Source organism: Vipera ursinii (genome assembly GCF_947247035.1).
Source record: "Vipera ursinii genome assembly, chromosome: 12".
NCBI lineage: Eukaryota > Metazoa > Chordata > Lepidosauria > Squamata > Viperidae > Vipera > Vipera ursinii.
The window spans coordinates 19,792,657-19,819,892 of NC_139525.1; the positions used below are offsets into that span (position 1 = coordinate 19,792,657).

General features: G+C 44.2%; 1 protein-coding gene across 4 annotated transcripts in view; it reads right to left on the bottom strand.

The window, feature by feature from the left end:
* The window catches only part of OPHN1 (oligophrenin 1), a 147,092-nt gene extending 120,372 nt beyond the window's left edge, over window positions 1-26,720 (bottom strand). For all 4 annotated transcript variants that reach the window (XM_083372312.1, XM_083372310.1, XM_083372311.1 and 1 more), the window contains exon 1: window positions 26,222-26,720. Coding sequence is in view for 3 of the 4 variants with exons in the window: in XM_083372310.1 (XP_083228436.1) it covers window positions 26,222-26,375 (154 nt within the window). In the remaining variant the exon portion in view is untranslated. The remainder of the gene's footprint in view (window positions 1-26,221) is intronic.
* Between the last annotated feature and the right edge of the window lie 516 nt (window positions 26,721-27,236).

A 27,236-nucleotide genomic window follows, 5' to 3' on the forward strand; every position in this document is an offset into this window, starting at 1 on the left:
GTCCCAGCAGAAGAGAACAATAAATGAAGCAATGTTGTCATTCCGTACGTTGCAGGAATATCTGAAAAGTTCAGGAGGATCTTCAGTCAATATAACATACGTGCACACTTAAACCCAAGAATACACTTTTTGTTCTTGTCAACCCCAAGAATAAAAAACCCAGACACAAACTGAGCAACATTTTTTTTTATTTTTTTATTTTAATTCCATTTACCGTATATCCCGCCCTTCTCCGAAGACTCAGGGCGGCTTACAAGCTTAGCAGTAGCCTTCATTCTATGTATATGCTTGCTTATTAGGGCTTTCATACACCCCCCCCAAGCGGCATTATTACAAAGTCAGCTTAATTGCCCCCAACAATCTGGGTATATGCAGTACAATCTGGGTACATGCAGTACAATGCAGTGGCAACATGGTATATGCAGTACAATGCAGTGAGAACATATGCAGATCTGTACACTGGGGAAACAAAGAAACCACTTCATAAACACCTGGCACAACATAGGAGAACAAACCTATCAGGACAAGATTCAGGAGTCCGTCTGCATTTAAAAGACAAAGGCTGCTCTCTCAAAGACAGCAAAGTTCCCATTTGGAGAGAGGACTGCTGGTTTGAGAGAGGCCAAAACTGAACAGCCCTCTCTCAAAAGAAGGGGAAGGATACGACATCATCTGTCTACAACACAGCAGTTCGAAGAAGGCTCCCCACCCATTTGCACCACTCAGGTGACCCTGAGGACACAGGTAACCTCCAAGTGGCCTCAACCACTCTCTAAAAAAATGAAAAATGACCAGCTGTCTGCAAGGAATATAAATTCTTCCATTCCCACCATCCAGTCAGAGATGAAGGAGCTTCTTGGATGAGAAGCGAAATGCCTTCAAAGAAAAACAAGAAAGTCCAGTTGCCTCTTGAAAAAACATCTTTGGGACTTGGGCTGAATTATTTATAGGGGGGGAGTGTCTTTTAGATTTAGCCCTTCAGCCATTACCATACTAAAATAGAACAGATATAATGGATTTAAACTTGAAAACAAGGACTGAGTGCTTACAGATCAACAGCAGAATAAAATTATGGATCTGAGGAATAGATCTTGATGATAAAATATTTTCTACTTACTTCATCAATCTCTCTTTAGGTCACCCAAGTAACAGATCACTTCTGCGCTCCAGCAATGCATCCTAGAACTTGCTGCTTTCAATCGATCAATCAGAATAGAGCTGGAAGGTACTTTGGAGGTCATCTAGTCCAGCCCCTTGCTCAAACAGGAGACCAAATACCATTTCAGACAAGTGACTGTCCAGACTCTTAAAAAACACCAGTAATGAAGCATCCACAACTTCTGAAGATGAGCTGTTCTACTGGTTACTAGTCCTCACTGTTAGGAAGTTTCTCCTTAATTCCAGGTTGCTTCTCTCTTTTTGATTAGTTTACATCCATTGTTTCTTGTCCTGCCCTCTGGTGCTTTGGAAAATAGGCTGACCCCCTCCTCTTGGTGGCAGCCTCTCAAACTACTGCTATCATAACCCTCCCTAGTTCTTCTGTTCTCCATTTTTTTAATATGTTTTATTGATTTTTAACATAATCACCTTAATATTTGGTAAACAGTGTTTTGTCTGGGTTTATATTTAAAAAAGCAATCAATAACAATTAGCTTCTATAATTCTATAGTCCAGATAATAGCTTTGCTTGATTTTATCTTCTTCCAATAATATTCTGTTTTGCCAACCTTGAATTAATACAATTATTATTTGGATAAATAATTAAATATAGACATTTGTCTAATATTTCTGCAAATAATAACCACATCAATATAAAGCTTATTTTCTAACTGATCATCTTGGTTGCTTCATCATAGATCCTGTTTACAAAATTCTTATTTAAATTTGTTTTCCCCACAATATTCAAAACATTCTTACTGGCTAAGATTTTCTCAAAATTAATTCCACTTAAGTATTTAAGTCTTTTTCCTCATACAGGCCATCCCAACACTTTTACATTTCTCAATCTTAAAAAAAGAAAAAAGAAAAAAAGAAAAAGAAATAAGAAGATAGTATACCACTTAAAATACATGTCCCTGTTAAGCTAATGTACATTTATAAGAAGAATATATTTTTTCTTTCTTCTTTCCTTTGTGTTTTGTTTTTTGACATGAGAAATATAAAAATGTTGGGATGGTTTATATAAAGGAAATGATAAGAAAAATTAAGAGAGAAAGAAAGGAAAAGATTTTCAATGAATACGAAGGGGAAAACCTTCCCATAAAAACATCTTACTTGATTTGCCTTTTGTACCTACAACATCTACAAGACTATGGGAAGACTCTGATTCAGCAGAGCATATGGATCAGGAAAGATGTTTGGGGGGGGAAAGGGCTAAAGTGAGAATTAAGAAATTAGATGATGGGACTTATCAGAGGGAATATTTAAAAATGAAACGTCTGTTTAAATATGGTTAAAGAAATAGAAAGATTTTGGATATAAATGAATTTTAGTTTAAGAGGGATAAGCCCCATAAGCAATATAGTATTTTTCTTTCTTTTTTTTCTTTTTTCTTTTGTTTTTTGACATGACAATATAAAAATGTTGGGGTGGTTTACATAAAGGGAATATTTTAGATACTTAAGTGTAGTTGATCTTGAGAAAATTTCAAATGGACAAAAATGTTTTGAATAGATTTAAAAGATTAGATAATTGGATTTATTAAATGGAACAGTTAAAGATTAATCATATGTTTGAATATGGTTAAAAAGAAGAGAAATCCTTCTGGTTCTCTAGACCAGGTAAACCCAAATCCTGCAACCATTCTTCATGTTTTAGTCTCCAGGCCTTTAAACATCCTAGTTCAGGGGTAGGCAACCTTGGCTCTTTTATGACTCGTGGACTTCAATTCGCTGGCTCAGGAATTCTGGGAGTTGAAGTCCACGAGTCATAAAAAAGCCAAGGTTGCCTACCCCTGTCCTAGTTGCTCTTTTTTGGACTTTTTCCACAGTCTCAACATCTTTTTTGTAACGTAGTGACCAAATCCAGATGCAGTATTCAGGTGTGGCCTTACTAAGGATTTATAAAGCGGTATTAATACTTAATGCGATTTTGATTCTATGCCTCTCTTTATACAACCAAGGATTACATTAGCTTTTTGGGCTGCTGCCGCACACTACTGACTCATATTTAAATGATCATCCTCTAGGAGTCCAAGTCCCTCTCACAGTTACTGTTTTTGAGCCAGGTTTTGCCTAATCTGCACTTGTACCTTTGTTTTTTGCTGCCCAGGTGTAAAACCTTACTTTTCTCCACATTAAAATTTCATTTTGTTAGATAGATCTTTTTGGATCCTTTTTTTCTGGGGCATTGACTATTCCTGCCAGCTTAGTGTCATCTGCAAATTTGATGAGTTCCCCTCCTATTACCTCATCTAAGACATTTATGAAGATATTGAAGAGTACTGGGCCTAAGATGGAATCTTGTGGTACCCCACTGCTTACGTCCCTCCCTGTAGATGTAGTACCATTAAGGATGACTCGTTGAGTACGGTTTGTCAGCCAGTTATAAATCCATCTGGTTGTGGTGCTGTCTATCCCAAATTTTTCTAGTTTACTAAGAAATAAGCTTTGGTCTACTTTGTTGAATGCCTTGCTGAAGTCTAAGTATACTACATCCACAGCATTTCGCTGGTCTACTAATTTAAACACTTTGTCAAAGGATGAAATAAGATTGGTTTGGAATGATGTTTTTAACAAACCCATGCTGGCTAGTAATTATACCCTTATTTGTTTCTAGATGTTCGCAGATCTGTTTTTTTATTATCTTTTCCAGTATCTTGTTGTATGTAGTATGTTTTAGTTGTGTGTCATGTATGTGTCTCACTTTGAGAACGGGCAACTAAATTTCATTTTTGATGTGCGCCATTGTGCCCATAGTAAAAAAATGACAATACAGGTTATCTTATCTTATCTTATCTTACCTTACCTTATCCTATCCTATCCTATCTTCCCAGGTATTGATGTTAGGCTAATTAGTCTGAGTTTTTTCCCCCTTTTTTGAAGATGGGAACCACATCATCTCTTTTCCAATCCTCAGGTAATTCCCGGGCATTCCACGATTTTTGAAAGATATAGTACAATAGTTCTGAAATAACATCTGCTGGTTCCTTCACAACCCTGGGATGTAATCCATCAGGTCCCGGTGATTTATATTCATCAAGATCAGACAGATGTTCTCTAATCATTTTCTTGCTTATTTTAATTTTTATTTTTAATCTGTCCTTTACAGTTAAGTTTTTGGTAGGTTGGGCTATAGTTTCTTTTTGCATGAAGACTGATGCAAAGAATGAGTTAAGCAGTTTTGCTCTCATGGTTCCCATAGATGAAATCAATTAAAAGAACTTCAAGGCAAAGATTTCTTCCTTAAAGAACATTTTATTCAGGAAACAAAGTATCGGCACTTACATAGTAGAACCCAAGACTGAAGTTCCCTCACCCAGATACAAAGTAAAAAGTTGTAATTCCCAGCCCAGAAAGGCTGTCATAAATCACATTCACCAATTATTCCAAAACGTGGGCTGTCCTCCCAACTTCTCAACCCGCCAAAGTTTTACCTAACATTGACCTTGAGCACACACACAACTGCAATTGTTATGGCTAACTGAAAACGCTTGAGAATTCCCCTCATCCCCCCCTTCTACATCTGAATATCTCAAACAGCAGAAAAAGCACAATAAAAGCAAAAGGTGAAATGGTTGCAATTTCTTAATTGTCACAAGGTTGATATCTGCTTCATCTCTGCTGTTACTTCCTTGCCATCTTCTCTCTTAAGTGGACCTACTGTTTCTTGACTTTGTTATTGTTATTTATATCTTGAAAGAAACTTTTTTATCATCTTTGACATTTTTTGCAAGTCTTTGTTCATTCTGAGGCTTTGCTTTCCTGACTTCATCTTTGCAGATTCAATCTGTCTGCTGATATTCTGCCTTAGTTATGTGTCCCTCTTTCCATTTTGTGTATTTGTCCTTTTGGTCTTTCAGTTTATCAGAGAGATCTTTGGGCAGCCATGCTGGTTTCTTCTTGGATTTCTTGTTTTCTTTTTCAGTAGTATTGTGTTGGACTGGGTTTTTATGATTATATTTTTCAGTTTCCCATGCTACTTGAGTTGTTTTCCTTTTTAGGATTTTAATCCATGGAATTTAAAATCAGCTCTTTTAAAGTTTAAAAGTCTGACTGGATTATGTTCTATTGCTTATGTTTGCATTATATTGAATTCCAGTATGACGTGGTCACTCTTGTCCAAAGTTACAGCAACTTCAACGCCCTCTATCATTTCTACTCTATTAGTAAGAATTGGCTGCAGTGTAGCTTTTCCTCTAGTTCCCTCCTCTACCTTTTGGGTGACAAAATTGTCAGCTAGGTTGCTGGGGAATCTGTTTGATCTCCTACTTGCTGCAGAGTTTGTCTCCCAGTTGATATCAGAGTAATTAAGGTCTCCTATTACTACTGTGGTACATTTCCTACATACATTATTAGTTGTTTAGCAAAAGGTTCATCTATTTCTTCTGCTTGGTTGGGTGGTCTGTAGTATATGCCTATATCAATGTCATTTTTTTCCTTTTATATTGACACATATGGATTCTAGGAGGTTTTCATCCTTGGTTTTGTGTATTGATGTAGTGGTTTTTATATATAATGCAATTCTACCTCCTCTTTTGTTAGGTCTTTTTCTTTTGAATAGTTTGTATCCTTCCATCAGTACATTCTGGTCATGAATTTCATCTCACTATGTTTCAGTAATGTCAACTATATCATATTTTGTGGGCATCCCATATAAATCCTCTGAGAATTCATGAGCATCTTTTTCTTTCCTCTTTCCCATCCCTTCAGTCCACATTTGACATTGCCTAGCAGGGGCAGTATGATTTATGCTGTGGGCCCTGTATAACTTGATCATTGTTTTAAATTTGGGAATCAGGCAAAATCTCTTGCATAAAACAGATATTCTGTGTCTGTTTCCTTTCTATAAAAGGAGAGGGGTTATTCAGTCCTGAGGATACCTACAGAAGTTTCTTCTTCTCTCTGCTTCAAGAAATTCTCGCGTACCCCAACAGTGATCTTTCTCAGATGTCCCCGCTCCAAGCCTGCAATACGAAAGATGTTTCTATCAAGCCTTGTTCTTGTCTTCCTCCGCTAAGCATTTCCTATCAAGTTCCTTAAATCAACTGCACTACCTGAAAATTATACAACTTTTACAATCTTTCCTCCAAATAACTACCATCTCCTTGTGGACAGTGCTTCGGTTCCCTAGGTCTTTTTCTGCTGTCAGTTTTCTATGATTCTATGTTTCTATGATATTATTTTTAAGCCTTTGTCAGTGCCATTATTTTCAAAAAGATTTCTGGGCAAGTCAGGAATCGAGTCCATCTACCCAGAAAAGACACAAAGATGAGCCAGGAGGGCAGCAAGCAACCTCATCAGTCTGTCTCCTGGTGTTTTATAAGGACCCAGGCTGTGGTGGAAGCTACAAATGGATCTACCCTTCCATTGTCTACACGAGAATCATACCATCTGCACCAAACTCCACCTCTGTCCACTGACTAAAAAAGATTCTCGTGTAGACAATGGAAGGGTAGATCCATCTGTAGTTTCCCTCAGTGTAGTGCAAAGTAGCTTTGTGTATGGCATTCAAAAATTTCTCAGAGAAAAATTTAGCATCGAATGATAAAGAGGCCCAGCCACCTGCACAGAGCCACTGGCAGCCAGGAAGGTGTCCTGTGCATCACAATGTCATCACATGACATGTGAGGTATCAAGGTATCAAGCATTGTTCCCTCCAGACACCCACCATGAAGCATCATGGAATGGAAATGGAGAAGAAACTGCACACTCCTGGGCAGTTTCAAGAGCCCCACTGAAACCCTGAAGGGACCTGGAAGCTGTACCCACCTCTTTGTGGCAGGAGCATTGTCCATGCCTTTGACTGGCAGGGCAGACCGTGTAGTCCCCAGAGGGAAGGTCAACCAAGATGCAGAACCAAGACAAAGCCAGAATTTAGCTTGCATTTAAATGCAGATTATGACTCTTGAAATATTTTAATGATTTCTCCCTTCTATTGCATTACCTATTACAACTCTAGCAGAATTTTCAGAAAAGCTACTTCCAAAACTCTGTCTGTCTGTCTGTCTGTCTCTGTGTGTGTGTCATTAAAGTGTCTCTCCAGCGTAAAGGCATTTAAGCAGAGTGGAAAAAAGAACTGAGTCAGCTGCAGAAGAGCAGGGGAGACTCCAGAAAGAGGGGCTGCCCTAAAAGATGGAGCTCAACTGTCCTTTTTCAGCCTCAGCCAATGTGGCCAAGTTGAAGCTCTGAACAGAATCAAGGACAGGTGTGCAGAGCCTTCGCCTTCCTTGTACATCTTGCCAACATGAAAGGATTGTGTGCACACAATCCTCCACTGCTGGCAGGGCCATTCCTGGGGAGACGCGCCCAGAGCTGTAACACTGTGGATTACAAAGACCTGTTAAACTGGCCCAGCAACCCTAAGAGGAGAAGGCCAACTGTGTCACGAGACAGTCATGCCAATGAATTCTTGGGAAAAGCAGCAAATAGACAAGCTACTTTTCTGAAATTCACCTCTCCAAGTGCAGCAGTACCAGGCACTCTCTAATCCAGAGCAGACACACTCATTTTCTGATATAAAATTTGCAGCAGCTGCTGCCACCTTCAGCAATAAACCTGCAGCTGGCTTTGGGTTGGCCTTGCACTCTTCTGAGCCAGAGGCCCCTCTGACTGGAGGGTGTGAGCTCTTGGGGAGATTGATTGATTGATTTGGACTTATATGCCGCCCTATCTCCCAAAGGACTCAGGGCGGCTAACAACAATAAAATACAAGAGAATACAAATATTACAATTAAAATTAAACTATATCTATAGCCCCAATTAATAAAACCTTAAAACCAGATTAAAACCCCATTATCATCAGTCCAGGTCGGCCTGTTGGAAAAGAAATGTCTTAAGGTCACGATGAAAGGACCGGAGATCCGGGGTCATCCGGAGCTCCAGGGGAAGCTGATTCCACAGGGCAGGTGCCCCCACAGAGAAGGCCCTCCCCCTGAGGAGGCCCTCTCTGTGTGAGCGCACAGGGCGATGGGAAGTCGTTCCTGGGAGCAGACGGTCCTGCAAGTATCCCGGGCCTAAGCCATGTAGGGCTTTAAAGGTAAGAACCAGCACCTTAAATGGTGAGCCTCTCCAAGGGGAGCCCCAGCATTGGCTTTAAAGCAGATGAGGCTGAGGTGGGCACTTTGCGAGGATGAGGTCAGGATGATTTCTGTTTTGTTGGGGAAGCTTGCAGCAGCCTTGTCCAGAGGGAACTTTCAGAGGGGCAAATCCGGGGGTCTCACTGCCTGTCAAGATGTTCCAGTTGATGGTTTGTCACTGGCTGGTGTCTTCTGGCAGTATGCAATGTACCCACAGCCTTTGGAGTTTCTGTAAACTCGTGTGGGTTACGTTTGCTGCCTTGAGTAATTGTAAAAACAATAAAGGCAGTATATAAATAAACAAATTTTAAAAATTTAATGAAATGCAGCATTTTTATCTGCTCTTTTAAATGTGTAGACTTTCAAAAGAGAACAGTTTTTGCTGGGATTCACGAACTGTAGCACTGTGGCCGAAATGCTTGCTCTTTCTCCTCCAAGCAGCCAAAAGGCTAAGCCAGAACAACATCTGCAAAAATGCCTGAGTTCCCCTCTCTGATCATCTCTTTCGGAGCCCCACCCAGAATGCTGGGAACTGCAGGCCTGCCCTGCCGCCGACAGCAACTCTCCACGCACCCAACCTGCCTGCAGAAAGGGCCACTTTTTTGCATAAAGCTTTCTGAGTCAACAGCCCACGATGCAAACATAACTACGGTAGTAGCTCTATTTCCATACTTTCTAGCAAAAACAACCTAGCAGACCCTAAGATAAGCAGTATTCCAGTATCTGAGGGGCTGCCACAAGGCAGAAGGGGTCAGGTTGTTCACCAGAGCACCAGAGAGAAGGACGAGAAACAATGGTTGGAAACTGATCAAGGAGAGAAGCAACCTGGAATTAAGGAGAAACTTTCTGAAAGTGAGGACAATCAACCAGTGGAACAGCTTACCCCCAGAAATCGTGGGCACTCTATCACTGGAGAGTTTTAAAAAAAGACTAGACAATCATCTGTCCAAGATGGTGTAGGTTCTCCTGCTTGAGCAGGGGGCTGGACTAGAAGACCCCCAGGGTCCCTTCTAGCTCTATTCTATTCCAAGAAGCATTGTTAATGGCAGAAGAGGTTAACGTGGGGTCTTGCACACAAACTAACAGGCATCCTTTTCCAGTGAGCACAATCTATGCCAGTCCAGTGAGGTGAGGTCTGGCCATAAGATGTAATGAAACAATCAAGTGTGATTTTTTTAAAGAGAGAGTATGTTATTGTCCAGTCTGACGTGCTGTGAGACATCAGTGTCTAAAAATCAGAATTACCAAGAACCATGAGGGAACGTGTCTTGAAAATGATATAGAGAAAAGGCCAGAGCAGATGGGGAAGAGTTACCTTTGAAGGTTAACACTGCTGAAAAGCATCTGGGACCCACCACCCTAGGTTAACACTGGAAGAACTTAAAAGTTAGCTTCAAGATGATTGCTTTACTCTTCTTAAAAATCCATCTTCCTGATTCATCTCTGATAGCTTTAAAAATGTATGTTTTTGTTCTGTGTCTAAAATATAAACACCATGATAAATTCAAAATCACTGAATGACTGGTCATTAAGTGAAGACTGCCTGTAGTGTGACATGCTTTCCAATTTTATAAACTTTTCATTATCCTGCTTATTAACACTTTACCCTGATATATGTACTGTACGCAATTCTATTTCCAACAGATAACCTCCTAGACATGGAACAAGCTCACCCACTTCTTTAACAAGGCCCTGAAGTGTCCCTGAGGGCTACAATGCCACACTGTGGGTCCTGCACTTTGCCAGATGGGGTCAGTTGCAGAACAAGCACCTGTGCAACAGACAGACATGGCTCTTCCACATGGAAGCCAACAGGATTGGGAAAGAAGGAAAGCCACCCATAGACATCAACATCTGCCTTTCAACCTCACTCATAAAGAAGCTCCTTGTGGCCCACCAACAAAGGGCCCATTCTTCTCCTCTTCAAGGCTCCTGTGGAAAGAAACTGTGGCCATGGATTCCAGAGCAGAACAAATTACAGATGGCAATGAGAAAAGCTGGCTAGCATTCATGTAGAGAGCAAGACCCTCCTCTTACAGGCACTGATTTCAGAGCTCAGATTGCCGGCCGTGTCCCATGGACCTGCTCCTCTGCCCATCTGCACTGAAGCCTGGAGGAAATGACAACAAGCTCTTTCAGTACCACCCTCCCTGGCAGAAAGCATGCAGAAAGGATATTTTTGGTCAGCATTCATCTTTAGGTCCCCCCAACACTTCAGCCTTGGAAAGAGCCACCACCACAGCTAGACAACTTTCTCAGCAACCTGCAGGATTTGTTAATATGAAGGCCCCTAAATGGGGCAGAGCAGCTCTTAAGAGTCATGAAATTATTCCTTGTGCCACCCCTGCCAAAAAACCAGACAAAAAATCAGACATTTTAAAGGTGTTGGTTACCAAGAACAAGAAAAAATATTTTCATTTACAGTAAATCTATACGTTATCCTTTGGAAAATAGAATAAAAACTAGATGTAACCAAGGTCATTGAGTATAGTGATTAAGGAGGCAGGCTAGAAAACAGGAGACTGTGGGTACATGTCCTGCCTTAGGCATGAAGCCACTGGGTGGCTTCACTGGGCCAGTCAGTGTCTCTCAGCCCTAGGAAGGAGGCAATGGCAAACCACTTCAAAAAACCTTTGCCAGCAAAAAGTATTATGTCTAGCATACCGTAAGTTAGTTGCCACTTGATCAGCCATCAACTTGTCGAACTGTCCCCTTAATAAATTAATTACCTCTTTAATCTTCACATCTGATGGGTTCAAAATTAAAGCCTTTTCTTTTTCCCTAATTTCATTCTCTAATTCCTTCCTCCTGAATTCCAGATTGCGTCTATATTTGTTATTCAAATATATTAATACACCTCTCATATAAGCTGTACTAGCATCCCAGACCATTTCAATAGAAGTGCCTTTATGCATATTAATTTTTAAAAAATCCTTCATCTGTTTTTACATTCTTCCACATTTTCCTGATTTCTAAACAAATTCTCATTTAGACGCCAGGAACGCCTATCTCTATTATCTTTTTCTATCTCTAACCAGACTGGACTATGATCAGACATAGTTCTTGGACAAATCTTAATCTTCTTAATCCTAGAAAAGAAATCATTAGTAATTAGTATAAAGTCAATCCTAGAAAAAGATTGATGTCTATCAGAAAAAAAAGTATAGTCCTTCTCTTGCAAATTTCTTTCTCTCCAAATATCTCGCAATTCCAAATCGTCCTTCATTTCAAAAAAAGATTTAGGCAGTTTAGCATGACTTGGAATACTTTTTAAAAAAAACCTCTTGTCCATTTGTACATCCAAAACACCGTTCCAGTCCCCCATAAAAATAAAAGATTTATAATCCCACTGAGTAATCTTGCTGTGTAATAAACTATAAAAGTCTGCTTGTTGTTGATTAGGAGCATATAATCCAACCAGAAGTGTTTTCTTGCCTTCTATTAACAGTTCAATTATAACATATCTTCCTTGTTTATCTGCTTCAATTAACTCCGCTGTCAAGGTATTCTTAACATAAACAACCATTCAATTTTTCTTATCCGTTGCGGAGGCAATAAATTGTGTACCCAGTCTTGAATTTAATAAGTACTTTTGATCCGTAACTCTAATATGTGTTTCTTGTAAACAAATAACATCATTCTTAAGGAGGTGTGGTGGTGAAGATGCAACGTATTTTCATGTATGGTGGACCTGTAAAAAGGTTAAAGCTTTTTGGATTAAAATTTGGTGGAATATGCAAAAGATATTTAAGAAAAGGATAAAGTTTTGTCTGCAACTGTTTTTACTGGGCATTATTACGGATACTACTGTTGTGGACACTAAGTTGATCTTGAATTTAATTACGGCAGCGAGACTTTTAGTAGGGCAATATTGGAAGAAGGAAGAACTGCCGACTATAGAAGAATGGACTTTAAAAGTTTCCAACCTGGCGGAAATGGCAAAGATTTCAGCGTATTTGAAAGACCAATCGCAACAGAGATATATTGTGGAGTGGAGAAGATGGATTGATTATATCCAGAATAAATATGGGACTAAAAAGTTTCACCTAGCATTTGAATAAGTATTGATGTGATATTTAAATTGCTTGTAGTTAGTTTATAAGAGTTAAAGTGCGATAGATTTAATAGTTTATTGTTGTTTGCATAAGGTAGACTATGATTGTTTGTATTTTTATACCCTGTATTGAGCTCTGGGAAGTGGGGGAGGGGGAGGGGGAAGGGAGGGAGGTGTTGGGGAGGGTTGGGGAGAGGGGAGGGGGTGGGGAGGGGTTTTGCTTTGTTAAAAAATGTATTGTAAAACTTTTCAATAAATAAAAAAAAACCTTTGCCAGGAAAACTGTAGGGGCCAGTCCAGGCAGTCATCAAAGACTGATGAAAGGCACAGAACAGAATAGCTATTTCCAGAACTAGAAGAGCAAGAAACCCCAGTGTGAAGGAAATGCACATCTACAGTAGTAGCTAACAGGAAGACACACAGTTCGACAGCTTCGTCTTTTCCAGGTATATTCAAGGCTAACGTAGACGATGATAAAGTTGACTTTTTAATTTAAATAGCAGTCATTGAGGAGAGAGAGGGTGGAAAGAGTTTTCTCTACACAAAGATCTTAGCTTTTCAAATCAAGAATTATTCTAAAAAAAGAAAAGCCATAATTTGGTCCTCAGCCTTTTGACAATTTAGGTCAACATCTTTGATGCAGGCCTTCAAGGACTCTGAATCCTTTGGAGATGCCCACTGGAAAATTTGAGACAGGCTTTCCTGAAAGTGGCCGATGCTCCATCTTTACCCCCTTATTTCCTTCAGTTCGTGTGCCAGGATCCCAGCGCCCTTGCCATTCTGTTCCTTCCGAATGATCTTCAAGCATTTCATAAAATGCTGCCTGCCAAGCAGGTCCAGAAGAAAAAGGCATCTCAAGGCAACTGGGGAAAATGCACCACGTCACAAGTAGTATTAAACAAATATTCCATTCCCCAAGGCTTCCTTGAGAGACGTCCCCTTGGGGCCCAAAGGCACTCCCAGCCTTCCACAGCTGTGCATTCTTATCCTCAAACCTAAAGAAGGCCTCAGGATAAGGCAAGCTTTCCATGGCAGTAAGGGAGAGGAACTGTCACGCGGGATCACTGTTCATCAGTCACTTACCACTTATAGGAGAGAAGCAGAAGCTTCTCTAAGAAACATTTGATTTGACAGGAAAATTAAAATGCCAGTGCTAAAACACAGAACCACCTGAATGTCTCAGAAATGGGGGGAAAGGGGATGAGAATATTCAACAACCTTTTGGAAGTCCAGGCACAATCCAAGGGGATTTACTCAGAGGATTGTAGGCCTACAAACTCTGTTGTTGCTTCCTGGTCACCCCTAAATATTTTAATTCATTGGGCAGAAGTTCAAAAGACAAGGAAAAGAAGAAGCAGGATGGAAGTTCAGAGCATGTTCTACAACTAAATTGTCTGGGGATTCCTCACCTGTCACCTTATGCAAAGGAAGACTAACTCTGACTTTTCTCCTTTGCAAAAAAAGTGTTCATTTGCTGCAGGTGCAGCACAGCAGGCTTGCCACCTATTGGGGGGGGAAGAGAGGGGGAGCTTTCTTAAAGAAACCAGCAAATCTGTCTTCTTTCCTCTACAGCAGGGATCCCCAACCCCCGGTCCAGGGACCAGCAACCGGGCCGTGCAAACAAGTGGGTGCAGGCGGCACACAAAACCACGTCCCCTCTGGTCCGTGGAAAAATCTTTCTCCACAGAACTGGTCCCTGGTGCCCAAAAGGTTGGGGGCTTCTGCTCTACCAAAGAACTGCCAGCAGTCCTCACTTGCCCTGCTTCCTTCGGGCAATGACAGGCAGGGGCTGCAGGGGGCTGTGGCTGGCTGGTGGCTCTGAGACCCAGCAAGGGACAGTGGCGTAGCGTGGGGGGTGCAGGGGGGGCCGGCCGCACTGGGCGCAACATCTGGGGGGGCGCCCATTAAGCTCGCCGGAGGGGGACGATTCCGCTTCGCCGAGGGTCGGAGGAGCGAGTGAGTGAGCGAGCGAGCGGGCGGAGCGTAGAAAGCAACCGCATTCGCTGCGCCCAGCCAGAGTGGGATCCCGTCCTCTCGCGGCTGCGGATCGCCTCCTTTCTCGGGTGGGGGTGGGGAGGCTTGGCGGTGTCTTGCCTCCCTCTCTTTCTCCCGCCGCGGCTCTCCTCCGCTTGGCTCTCAACCTGCAAGCCCGGCCCCCCCGACCCAGCTCCCGCCCCCGTCTCCTCCTTTCCCGGAGGTAAAGGTAACAACTGCAGCTGCCGCACCTGCGGCTGCTTGCTGCTGCTGCTCCTCCTCCTCCTCCTCCTGCCGTATTGACTCTCTGCGGCCACTCGGTTCCCCCTGCAGGAGGCGATCGGGACCGCCCCCCCGACACACGTCGCCAGCAGCGAGAGTTTCCAGCCAGGCTGGCGAATCTTTGGGGCGAGGTGCCAAAGAGAAGGAGGCGGCTTGGCTTGGATAAGCAGCGTCTGTGCAGAAAATAGGTCGGGCGCCGCAGCAAGTATGAATTCCTGGGGTACAGCCTAAGCAGGCAAAGCTGCAGGGTGGGTTGGTTGGCTTTTCTGGCTTTGGAATAACCTTGGGAAGCTGAGGCATTGTAAGTTGGAAGTCATTGTTTGTCGCCTAACATGTTGGGTCAACCCCACGCCACATGCTAAGCCATAAACCGTGGTTGGTATCCAGGGTTTAGGACAAGATGGAGAAAACTAGCCAACTGTGGGATCATAAATCTTGATGAAGCCCATCATCGCTCCATGTGATGTATGCACTCAATCTACAAACGTAGTCCAAGCCTATTCACATCTGTTGTAAGGTCATTCTCTCGTGGGGTTTATCCTGACGTCCACTAAGAGTGGAACAAACATGCCCCATTAACCATTTTCAACGCCATGTCCTCTCTTTGTCTCATCCTAAATCACAGCTGAGGCACCTTAAAGTTGCCTTGTTTCAGTTTTAAACTAGCATTTTCCCTCTTCTCCAGAGACCCTTTTTTGCCTTGAACCTAACTCAGGGGTAGGCAACCTTGGCTCTTTTATGACTCATGGACTTCAACTCCCAGAATTCCTGAGCTAGTGGAAGAGACTCGAATGCTAAAATCCACAGGTTAGGGGGCGCAAATTACTTGCCTTGCCCCGGGTGCTGACAACCCACGCTACGCCACTGGCAAGGGATGCCAGGAAAGGCCACCTAGCCGGGAGGGAGGCATGTGGGACCCACGTACCTAGGGAGCTCTCCTCCTTCCTGCTTCTGCACAGACCAAAAAGGGGCCACCCAGTTAAGCACCTGTATCTTCACCTCCAGGTTGATGGAAAAGTAGTGGCCAGGAGTTGGTTGTGCACTATCAGGAGCAGCTGCAACCTCTTGAAGTGCTCCCCTTTGCAAAGGTTCAGCAGCAACTGCTTCTCTCCTGCTCCTACAACCTCTATACATCTGGATTCCCACAAAAAGGTTTGCAATGTAGCCAAAATGAGACATATTATGGTGTAATGTGATGGCTTGATTCCTACAAGTGAAAAACACCACCAGATTCCCACAATGCATTGCCCTACCAGCCAATCTCATTTGAGTCTAGACAGCATTTTGTGTCAATTCAACCTGTATCTCTCAGTTGTCATGGCTGAAAATCAGAGCTTGATGATCCCATCCATCATTAACAAGAGGTTCTTAATAGGCAGATTCTGTTCACCTCCAGAGTTTGCCTGATCAACCAAGCTGCCAGATTGGCCAGATGCCTCCAGATATATGTCCACCGACAAGAGAACCATTCACACAAGTGATGCAGCTTTCCTGCTTGTTTACAGGGAGAAAAGGTGCAAGCAGTTTATTTGGGACAATTCTTACAGCATTGTAAAAATTAGATGAACATAAATCCAAACTATCACCCACAGCAACTAAACAAAAAGCAAAATCAAGAAAATTCTGAAAATTTTTCAGGAGGTTATAACAATGGATACTTGGGAAAAGATTTGGGTTAGAAACGTAAAATTTACACAGGCTCAAAATTTAAGAGAGAATTTTTATAAAATGTTTTATAGGTGGCACTTAGACCCTAAAAAACTAGCAAGTATGTATCCGAACTGCCAGCCCAAATGTTGGAGGTGTGGTTGTGAGGATGCAACGTATTATCATATATGGTGGACTTGTAAAAAAGTCAAAACTTTTTGGATTAAAATTTAGTGGAACATGCAAAAGATATTTAAGAAAAAGATAAGGTTTTCTCCACAGTTGTTTTTGTTGGGTATTATTACAGATTTTACTGTTATAGATACTAAATTGATGTTGAATTTAATTACGGCAGCAAGACTTTTAGTAGCGCAATAATGGAAGAAGGAGGAACTGCCTACTATAGAAGAGTGGACTTTGAAAGTTTCTAACTTGGCGGAAATGGCAAAGATTTCATCATATTTGAAAGAACAATCGCAACAGAGATATATTGTGGAATGGAGAAGATGGATCGAATATATTCAGAACAAATATGGGACTAAAAAGTTTCATTTAGCATTTGAATTAGTGGTTTTATAAGATGTATTATTAGATACTTGTTATTTGTTAGTAATATAGTTATGTTTATGGAGAGTTAAAGTGTGATAGAATTTAATGTTTTATTTTTGTTTTTAGCATATTGTAGCTTAAGTTTGTAAGTTTATATCCTGTATTCAGCTCTGGGAAGTCCGGGAGGGTTGGGGGGAGGGGAGGGGGAGGGATGGAGTTTTTTCTATTTAAAAAATGTACTGTAAAACTTTTCAATTAAAAAAAAGCAAAATCAAGAAAATATATGGCTAATATATCCCACTGTGCACAGTGATTTATACTGTAACCTGGTGCAATGCACAATACCAACCACACAAAATGTACCGTATATACTTGAGTATAAGCCGACTCGAGTATAAGCCGAGACCCCCAATTTCACCCCCAAAAACTGGGAAAAGTTGTTGACTCGAGTATAAGCCGATCCGCCGTTCTGCAAGCCTCGGAGGCTGGATCCGCGCTCTGCAAGCCTCTGCCGCCAGCAGAGGCTCGATCCGCCATTTTGCAAGCCTGAATACACAGGAATACCCTGTGTGGCCGCGGCTCTCTCAGGGAAGCCCTGGCTGTCCGCTTCCTCACTCCACGCTGCCATTCGGGGCCCGTGCGTTCCCCGGGCAAATCGCGGCGCCCAGCAGGCGAGGAAACACGCCCGTTCAAGTCGCCCCCCCTTCCCTCAGGAGACGCGAAGCAAGTGACCGCCCGGAGCTTACCGAGGACTTGCGCGCGGCCGAGGCTTCGGTGCTTCCAGGATCGCGCGCACCTCTCCCAAGCCGCCGCCGTCCGGAGACCTGCCGAAGTTTGGGGAGGTTTGGGGAGGTGCGCGCGCACCTCTCCAAACCTCCCCAAACGTCGGCAGGTCTCCATTCCTCCGCGCAGACCTGCCGACGTTTGGGGAGGTTTGGGCGCCTCCCCAAACCTCCCCAGGTCTCTGTTCCTCCGCGCAGACCTGCCGACGTTTGGGGAGGTTTGGGCACCTCCCCAAACCTCCCCAGGTCTCTGTTCCTCCGCGCAGACCTGCCGACGTTTGGGGAGGTTTGGGCGCCTCCCCAAACCTCCCCAGGTCTCCGTTCCTCCGCGCAGACCTGCCGAAGTTTGGGGAGGTTTGGGCGCCTCCCCAAACCTCCCCAGGTCTCCGTTCCTCCGCGCAGACCTGCCGAAGTTTGGGGAGGTTTGGGCGCCTCCCCAAACCTCCCCAGGTCTCCGTTCCTCCTGCCGAAGTTTGGGGAGGTTTGGGCGCCTCCCCAAACCTCCCCAGGTCTCCGTTCCTCCGCTCAGACCTGCCGAGGTCGGAAAGAAGCAGGCAGGAAAGAAGCAGGCAGGCAGGGGCGGAGGAACGGAGACCTGCCGAGGTTTGGGGAGGTGCGCGCGCACCTCCCCAAACCTCCCCAAACTTCGGCAGGTCTCGGACGGCGGTGGCTTGGGAGAGGTGCGCGCGATCCCGGAAGCACCAAAGCCTCGGCCGCGCACAAGTCCTCGGTAAGTTTTTTTGTTGACTGGAGTATAAGCCGAAGTGGAATTTTTCAGCCCAAAAAGTGGGCTGAAAAATTCGGCTTATACTCAAGTATATACGGTATCTTATGATTGGGGGTCTCCTATGCTGAACAGATGGGGAGGGAGCTCCTGCCTCCTTACAGACCCTTTTAGAAGGCTACAGGAAAGACATAGCTTACTAATAGGGCATAGGAAGGATGGACTTATAGGCCCGTGCATCTGGAAGACATCAATTTGAGGAAGGCATTATCAGATCAGATCATGTATGCAGGTATCCTTAGGGTGCCATAGTTATGGATGAGAAATATTGGTTGCAAAGTTGGCATTTCTGGATGTAATACAGATATTTTGGACTTATTTTTGTTTCTTTGCATGTTTGATATTTTTAAAAAGGCATATGCTACTGACTACACTTATGCACATATGTAACATCTTTTGCTAGGATACATGACCACTGCTTGTCCAGAATGTGAAAAGTGAAAGACTGTGACTAAACAAAATTTTAATGTACAGATAATACCACCAGAAATTATTTTAGCCTTTTTAATAAATGTTGTTATTGATGTTAAGCTCACCATGGAAAACATCATATATTGTTATGTATATACTAGGTTAATTATTTAAAGACTAAAGTGCAACATAACTTGATTCTAAATAATCTATTTTTCAAAACACACAACAGTCCAAACAGTAAAAGTAAAGTCCAAATTAAGAATATTTCATTCTTAAGAATTGTTTAATTTAAAGTGGTTTAGTTGTAATAGATGGTTATATTCAAAATAGTTTTCAAGAGTGTACAAAAGATACTATTTTTTTCTAGCATCAGCTAAATTAGGCATATTACATTGAGAAAAATGTTTCTCATTTCTTTCCTGTTACCTTTATTGATTTCATTGCAGAGATGTTAACATAGGCAATAGATTATTTTGTTATCTAATTTTACCTTCCAAAAGACAGAAGATGAAAAATGTGAGGTTCTTTCCTCTTGGCTTTTTTGAATTAGCTGTTTTAGATTCTAAAAGTTTAGTTCCTAAACAAGTAACCTTGTAAATAATTTTATTGTCCTCCTCTAGTGCAGGGTAGCCAACCTTGGCTTTTATGACTCATGGACTTCAACTCCCAGAATTTCTGAGCCACCATGGCTCAGCTTGGAAACCTCTCTCTTTCCCCTCAGTGTGGCTAGCTCAGGATTTCTGGGAGTTGAAGTCCATGAGTCAGAAAAAAGAGCAAAGATTGCCTACTCCTAAAGCCAATAGAGGGAGCTTTGTGGGTTTTTTTGTGTTGTTTTTTTTTTGCACAAAAAAAGGTGCCGGAACATTGTTCTGAGCGTTCTATGAGAAAAAAAGCCCTGCTTATATGTAAGGGTGTAGGTCTATACATATGTTATACGTAGTATGTTTAAATGTGTGTTATGTATGTGTACATTTTGAGAGCAAGCAACTAAATTTCATTTTTAATGTGTGCCATTGTGCCCACAGTAAAAAATGACAATAAAGGTTATCTATCTATCTATCTATCTATCTATCTATCCATCCATCCATCCATCCATCCATCCATCCATCTATCTACTTTCTTGAAAAGGCACACCCAGATGGAAGGGAGGAGAAAAAAGGGTCTCCCCCTTTTCCTGAAAGATCATCCAGTGCATCCAGAACACTCAGCCCACAAGGAACTTTTTGGATTCGTCCCACTGTAGATCCTGAAGTTTTTCTCTTCAGAAGGCCAAGACTGCAGGGCCCTAAAACCTCTCTGGATCTCTAGTATCAACGTCCCACAGCCAGTCTAAAACTCACATTGAGACCCTTGGAAGTCTCTCCCCACAGATATTAACTATTTCAAACTATCATAACATCCGTTCATCCAAATGAGGGGGGCTCAACATCCCAAGTGTAAGACTCCCCCCGTGGCATGAAGTACAACAGGGACCCACCACAACTGGGGTTCTTTCTGGCCCATGTCCTGACCTTCATGCGGAAGTATGGCCGAGAGCTCCCTGGTGAGGGCGCCAGGGGTCAGGGAGGTAGTCCTTGGGGGAAAAGGCACAACACAACAGCCTTAAAGGAAAGGGTGCCCAATGGCTTTCCAAACCAAACTTGCCTGCCCAAGCCCAGCTGCTGAGGGGACAGCGAGGACGGGGCAGCCGGTCTTCTTCCAATGGGCTCTGCACAAGAGCAACTGGGAGGAACAGGAGAGCTGGGGCCATTTGCTCTCAGGGGAGAAGAAGGTTTAGTCAAATGCTCCCGAAGGTAGATATATATTATGTGTAGTAGGCTTGTTAAATACACAAACACACAAAGATACAGGAGAATATTTCTGGATCAGGCTTGAAATGGTGTGCTCAGATGTTACCTGGTTTGGGTAATGAGCTCTCTCAAGAAAACCACCCAAGCTCAGGAGTACCAAGGAGTCCATACACATACACAACATGCATACACATGCACACACACATACACACACATACCAATTTTCAGGCAGTCTACCAGCTAGCAATGATCGCTAAGAAAACAGCCTCGGTGCTAGAAAGACCCCAAGAAAGGCAGGGTCCCTACTCCCAAACATGGTCCCCACCACGTGGTCTCCCCACAGCATCCCCAAGGTCCAGAACAGCTTCAGAAAGGGCCTAAAGAGCAGGAGGCAGGCTTGGACCAAAATATGCTCAGCAATTACACCAATGCCACAGCTTTTATTTTAGAACTCAAATGTTTACTGGAAAGAATAATTTGTTATTGTCAAACTCGGCTTCTAAGATTACCTCAGCTTTTCAGAGCAATGGTCATGGAAAAGGTGGTTGCTTTTTCTAAGTGGTTGGTGTTAGAGGGCCATGGAAATTCTTTAAATAATAAAAAAATGAAAGCAGTTCCATTCTTGTGTATCTCTAAGTTAATAATTCCTTGAAGAGGGATACATTCAAGAGGTTGAATTCTCATGCAAAGCTCAGCTACATAATCCGTTGATCTCCTATACTTGCTCAGATCCCATTTGCATCTGCACTGAAGCCCTTTAAGCAGCATCAAGTCCTCGCATGCTCTTCCACGACAGGCTATACCCAGATGGACAAAATCCACGACTCTGCTCATTTGCTCTGTTCCAACAAATAAATCATATGGAAGTTCACTGCTCTAGTCTCCTGACATTCCACACTAAGACAAAGGCTGAACTTCCACTACACACAAGCTGTCAACCTATCTTAGTTTAATCCAGTGCAGTACATGAAACAGGGAATCCATGAAAAGATGCTTTATTCACACTTTGTTTGCTGAATTGGCTAGGTTTACACAATAATTAAACCACGAAGTGTGATTTGCTGCTGCAACTTGATAATCCAGTTCCAATCAAATTCCATTGCAATTTAGCATAAAATGTCACCCACTTCTGCCCTTACAAATGCTACTTTGGCCAGAGCTGTTGAATTTCAGGCAACTGTTGGATGGATGTTGCTGAAAAACTTTACAGATTAATTTTGCTAGAATGTCTCCCCCTGCCCATCATCACCTTATCAAGAGCATCAGTTGAACTCAAATGCAAGAGAAAAGTAGGCAAAAAGGGGCTCAATTTGACAATTCCCATTTTGTTGTTTCAGTATTAATCTGATCACAATCCTACACTGTGTGAGCCCAGAGAAATAAAAAAAAAAGATCTGATGATTTGATTTCAGTTTAGCAGATTGTGTGAATCCAGCTTTGTAGGTTTTAAACTAGGCAGAAGTAATTGCTGAAAGCTTATTAAAGAGAGTTCTAACCTAGAAGTAAGGAGGTTAATTGTTCTCTGACAGTGAGAACAATCAATGGAACAGCTTGCCTCCCAGAGTTCGTGGTGTGCTGTCACTGTAAGTTTTGAAAATTTGACTGGATGATATACGACAGTGATAGTGAACCTTTTAGAGACCGAGTGCCCAAACTGCAACCCAAAACTCTTATGTATCGTCGGGTGCTGAGTGGGTGTGGCCCATTGGGTGGGTATGGTGGACATGGCTGCGGTGGAACTAAAAAGTTCAATCAATCAATTCCAACTTTCCGAGATCTTCCCCCCCCCCAAAAAAAAGTTGAAATTGATTGATTGAACCTTTTTTTTTTTTGCACATGGTGGCGGAGACGCCCCCATGCTTTGTGCCATTTGCCCTGTGGTGGTTGGCTGGGCAACTCTAGTTAAAAAGCCATTGCTTAACATGATAGTTGAACTGGAGTGCTGAGCAATTAAAAGGGAAATGAGAGGAGACCTTCACTGAATTATTTTGGTTTTCATCATAACTGAAGCAGCGCAATCTTCATTTCCAAAATTCAACACAAATATTTGCAACCTCTATTAAGAATTCTTCTTAATAGAGGTTGGGGGGGAGGGGGGAGGGGTAGGGAGGGAGGGATAGGGGAGGGGTAGGGGGGATTGTTAAAGATAAAATGTATGATAAAACTTTTCAATAATAAAAAAAAGAATTCTTCCTTCAGGAGCAGAAAATGCCCGTATATTTCTCTGCTACGCAATGGAATGTCCCAAGAGGAGAGAGAAGTTACAGAGCTCTTTGGTGAGGCATCCAGACCCAACTTATCATGCACTGCAGTTTTTGCCCACTATAACAGGGGTCTTCAAACTTGGCCCTTTTATGACTTGTGGACTTCAACTCCCAGAATTCCTCAGCCAGAGAGTGCCTGGCTGAAGAATTCTGGGAGCTGAAGTCCACAAGTCATAAAAGGGCCAAGTTTGAAGATCCCTGCTCTATAAGAACATGTGATTGTGCTCCCCACTTGTTATTTCTCACAGATGTTACAATTATATAGATTCTTTCAGGCTGTGTATATGCATCTTTCAAAACATACACATCAAAGACACAATACAGCATAAAATAATTTCTGAGTATTTCTACCACCCCGTCCATCTTCTGAGACTCTTGTTGGAATGGACAACAGTTCTTGGAGGCTGAAATCAAAGGCAGGTGTTTATGAACTGGGGGGAGGGGGTGCTTTTTCTAGTGTCTTTGCATTCTTCTGCCTATTGATTAATAATGCAATGCTTACAGCTGATGCAATTTAAATGACACACTGGTGGTTTCATTGCATCTGGGGCATTCCAAAATCCATCAATGTTTTCAAATATTTCAGCAAACAGAAATGTATCTCCTAGATAAAGTACTGTGTAACTCCAGCCTTTTCCAACCCAGACATTCTGTGGGGCTATTCCTGAGAAATGAAATCTCACCTCTCAAAGCCTAATTTCTCTTTCAGGAAAGTGGGTTGACTGAGCTGATTTAACATCTCTATTAATGCTACGGTGCCCAGAATCCAGGCTTCCTAACATCCCACCAAGCCCACCAATTAGACTAGAGCCAGTTATGTTAGGTCACTGAGAGGTAAATGGCCATCAACAATTGTAATCAAAGAATACATCTGCTGTTGTACAACCTGATCTCGTTGGAGCACATCACCCAGCAACTCCCAAATGCATGAAGGCCACTGCATTTTAACTCAGCTGTGAATGACAAAAAGCAGTTCTTCCCAGAATGTTTCATCTCGTCTTCAGATGGGTATAGAGATGGAGCATGGCTAGTTTTCAACAAGGCCTTGAGATCAATAGCTGTCAACAAATGATATGGCTCTTGTCAGAATTCTGTTTTCCATCACTGCCTTCCCAGCTTTGGCATCCTTCAGGTGAATGAACTTCAACTCCCAGAATGCCTCAGACAGCATAGCCCATCACAGTACATGCTCACTGCCTTCTGAAAGCTGCATTTCCAAGAACCTCTGCAGTGATAGCAAGCAAATTTCACAACCATCCAAGAATTCGCTGTGAACTCCCAAGTTGATATTCTTATCTGGCTGACAGCTTACAAAGTGCCAGTAAATCTACACAGCTTTCCTCACATTTTCTTGGGAATTATCCGGCTCAAATCTCTCACGAGTCTTTCCTGGAGATGGTAGGACTGGACATGAAGCCCCGACTCTAATGCACATCTTCTACCCAGAAGCTGCCACATTTATGATCTCAAAAAGGAACAACTACCTGCCCACAACACTGTCAGTCCCACATCTGAGTGAGCCAGAGCTGCTCAGGCAGCAAAGCCAGGTCAGCCGAGATCCCACCAGAAAAGGGAATTTTCAGGGATTATTTAGGTCAACCTCCTGTATCTCTCAGAAAGCAAAGCAGCCAAGGCACCTCCAAGACGGGCAATTTCATCTCCAAGACCACCCAAGGGCTTCAGCAGCTCTGAGTTACTTCCACCTTCTCAGGACTGGCCACACACAACCAGAAGAAGCAAGAGGGAGAAAGAGAAACCTTGAAAGTGGAAAGGAAAGCAAGCCGGCTTCCAATCTACCCACCTTCTATAGGGTTGGTTTTACATACAATAACCCGTGGTTTATTTAGCCATGGTTTAATGAATAGCTACAAATGGCTGGGTCTATACATTGTGTTAAATCATAAGCCGTGTTTTATAGACTACAGTGCTAGGTCTATAGGACACTTCAGGCCATAAGCAAGTGATCAAGGTTTGAATCCAGTGCCCATGCCTGAGGGTTGCCTCCGCAAGACCAGCGTTCCTCTTTCTTCTGGGTAAAGGGAAGCAGATTAAAAATGTTCTTGGCATCCCAACAAGGCTACTCTTTTTTCCCCTACCCAGAAATCTGCAGGCAGCTCATTCTGAATGAGAGTAAGACAAGCAGACATTCTTCCTCGTAGAGGATTCCCATCACCCTCACTGCAGAAAAGCAGATGAAAGGATTCACTCCCCAACAGACAGATTTGTTCCCCCTTCTTTGGGGTACCTCACGGTGCTGCTTCTCAGGAAGGGCTCATCATGCCTAGAAATGACTTTTTTCAGAAGCTTTCATTATTCAGAAACTTGCCATTAGCCCATTATTGGTCTGAGATACATGACACACAATCTGATTCTCGCACAAACATTTGGATAAAATAACATGCCTATTATATGTAAAGATTATGTATAAACTGCATTTTCATCTAAAATCTTCACTCAGAGGAAAAGGTAAAGCCACTCTTGGAGAATAATAGGCGTTCCAGAAAAGTAGCCTGTTCTGAAATTCAACGCATGCAAAGAAAGTCTGCCTCTGTTCCCACAAGCAGCGCACAGAACATTCACAAGTAGAAGTCCTGGGAGCATTAAGGTTGGCTCCACCCAATAAGGAGGCATCGTGTCCTCCTGGGCACCTGCCTCTCAGTTCCCCACCTCAGGAAAGGGGAAACCCCTGGAGAAGCTCCTAGACTCCAGGGCTTCTGCAGCGGCCTTAGGCGGAAGACAAGCCAAACTTCCCCAACAAGTCCAAGAAGGAACCCCATGGATATCCCACACAGCAAACCTCCAGGCCAGAGAAGGCCACTTCTCATGAGGTTATCACCCAAATTGCATAAACCAAACAAGAATCATCAAGGCAGAATGCCACAGCATGCACGACGTCACTTGCCCCCACCGCCGCAGTTGCCCCATAGATGGTGTTCACAACACTTTCAACGCTAGTTTCCTTAATTGAGGTTTGCGGAACATATATTTTTAAATACGCAGAAGCAACATTTTAGCAGACGCCCCAACGCGCTAAAATATGATTTAACCACCACAAGAGTTACTAGGTCCAGGGGACAGCGACAAGCAGGCCCAAAGAAGCAACGGAGGCCGCCCCAGCTCTCGCCCCCCTGCCCCGGGGTCCAACTCCGCTCCGGAGGGCCAAGCAGGACTCTCGCCCTTTCTTGGCAATGATGGAGAAGCCCCGCTGAGGGAGAATTGCAGTCCGGCATTTCCTGGTGGTCTCCCATCAAAGTGTCAACCGGACAGCCGGGCAGGGCCCGCGAGGCGGTGTCCAAAGGACCGCCAGCAAGCCAATCCAGCGGAGCCGAAGGCAGTTCAAGCGCCATCTTCGAAGGGGAGGCGGCGTCCCCCACGGCCGCGAGCCCGGCGGGCCCGGGGGGGGGCAGTGGGCGGGGGGGCTCCGCGCGTTCGGACCGCCGCTTACTTTTGATGGCCCCGATGAGCGCGTTGCCGTCCTTGACCACGTCCTTCAGGAACTTGTTGGTGCGCTCCAGCTCCTGCTCGGAGCACCGGAGCCGCTCGCGGAAGCCCGGGCTGTCCAAGTAGCAGTCGCTGAACTCCAGCGCCGGCTGCCCCATGGCCGTCCCGCCCGGCTCCTGCGGCCTCGGCCCCGGCGGCGCGCTCACCTCCCGCGGCGGAGGGGCCGAGGCGGCGGCCGGGGGCGGCTCCGGACAAGGCGGGCGGCGCTTCGGCGGCTCCGCATCGGCGGCTGCGGCCGGGCCGGCTCTCAAAGAAGCGAGCGAGACGCCCGGCTGGGGAGGAAGAGCGGGCGGGCGGGCGGGCGGGCGCGGCTCCGGTCCCTCCCCGGCGTGCCGCCTTTGTTCGCCCGGAGTCCTGCGGCGGGCGCCTCCCTCGCGGCCGCTCCCCTTAAAGCGGCAGGCGGCGCTGCCGGGTCTGCCGCACGGCCGGCAGGAGGCAGCCGGAGGGCCGAGCGGCTCTGGCCACGCCCGCGCTTCAGCGGCAACCCCGGCCTCGCGAGCTGCGGGGGAGGGGGCGCTGGGCCGCAGAGCGGACGGTCCCCCGATCCCTGGCCGAGCCTGTCGGCAGCGGGAGCCGGTGGAGGCCCCCTTTCCCTCCCCGCACAGGCCCAGCCGTCTCCCCGGGACTCCGGTCTGGCGCGAGGGCAAAATGCTGCCCAACTTTGTCTAAAGCAGAAGCCCAGCAGCTCCTCTTCGAATGGAAGCCGTTTAATTGCTAGAGTCGCGCAAGGAGGGCCCCCGCGGCCTGGCGGGAAGGCCCAGGAAACAGGGCCCACCACAGGAGGGAAGAGCCGCCCTGCAGCAGCCCTCAGAGCTGGCAGCTTCCCACCTCTGAGCGGGATACCAACCGCATTATTGAAGAAATGTGCAAAAATAAATAGAAGAGGAAGAAAAGGAACAGCTAAAGTTTCACTGTGGGCTGGGATAAAAGCAATGCCAGGGGGGGGGGGGTTGAAGTGT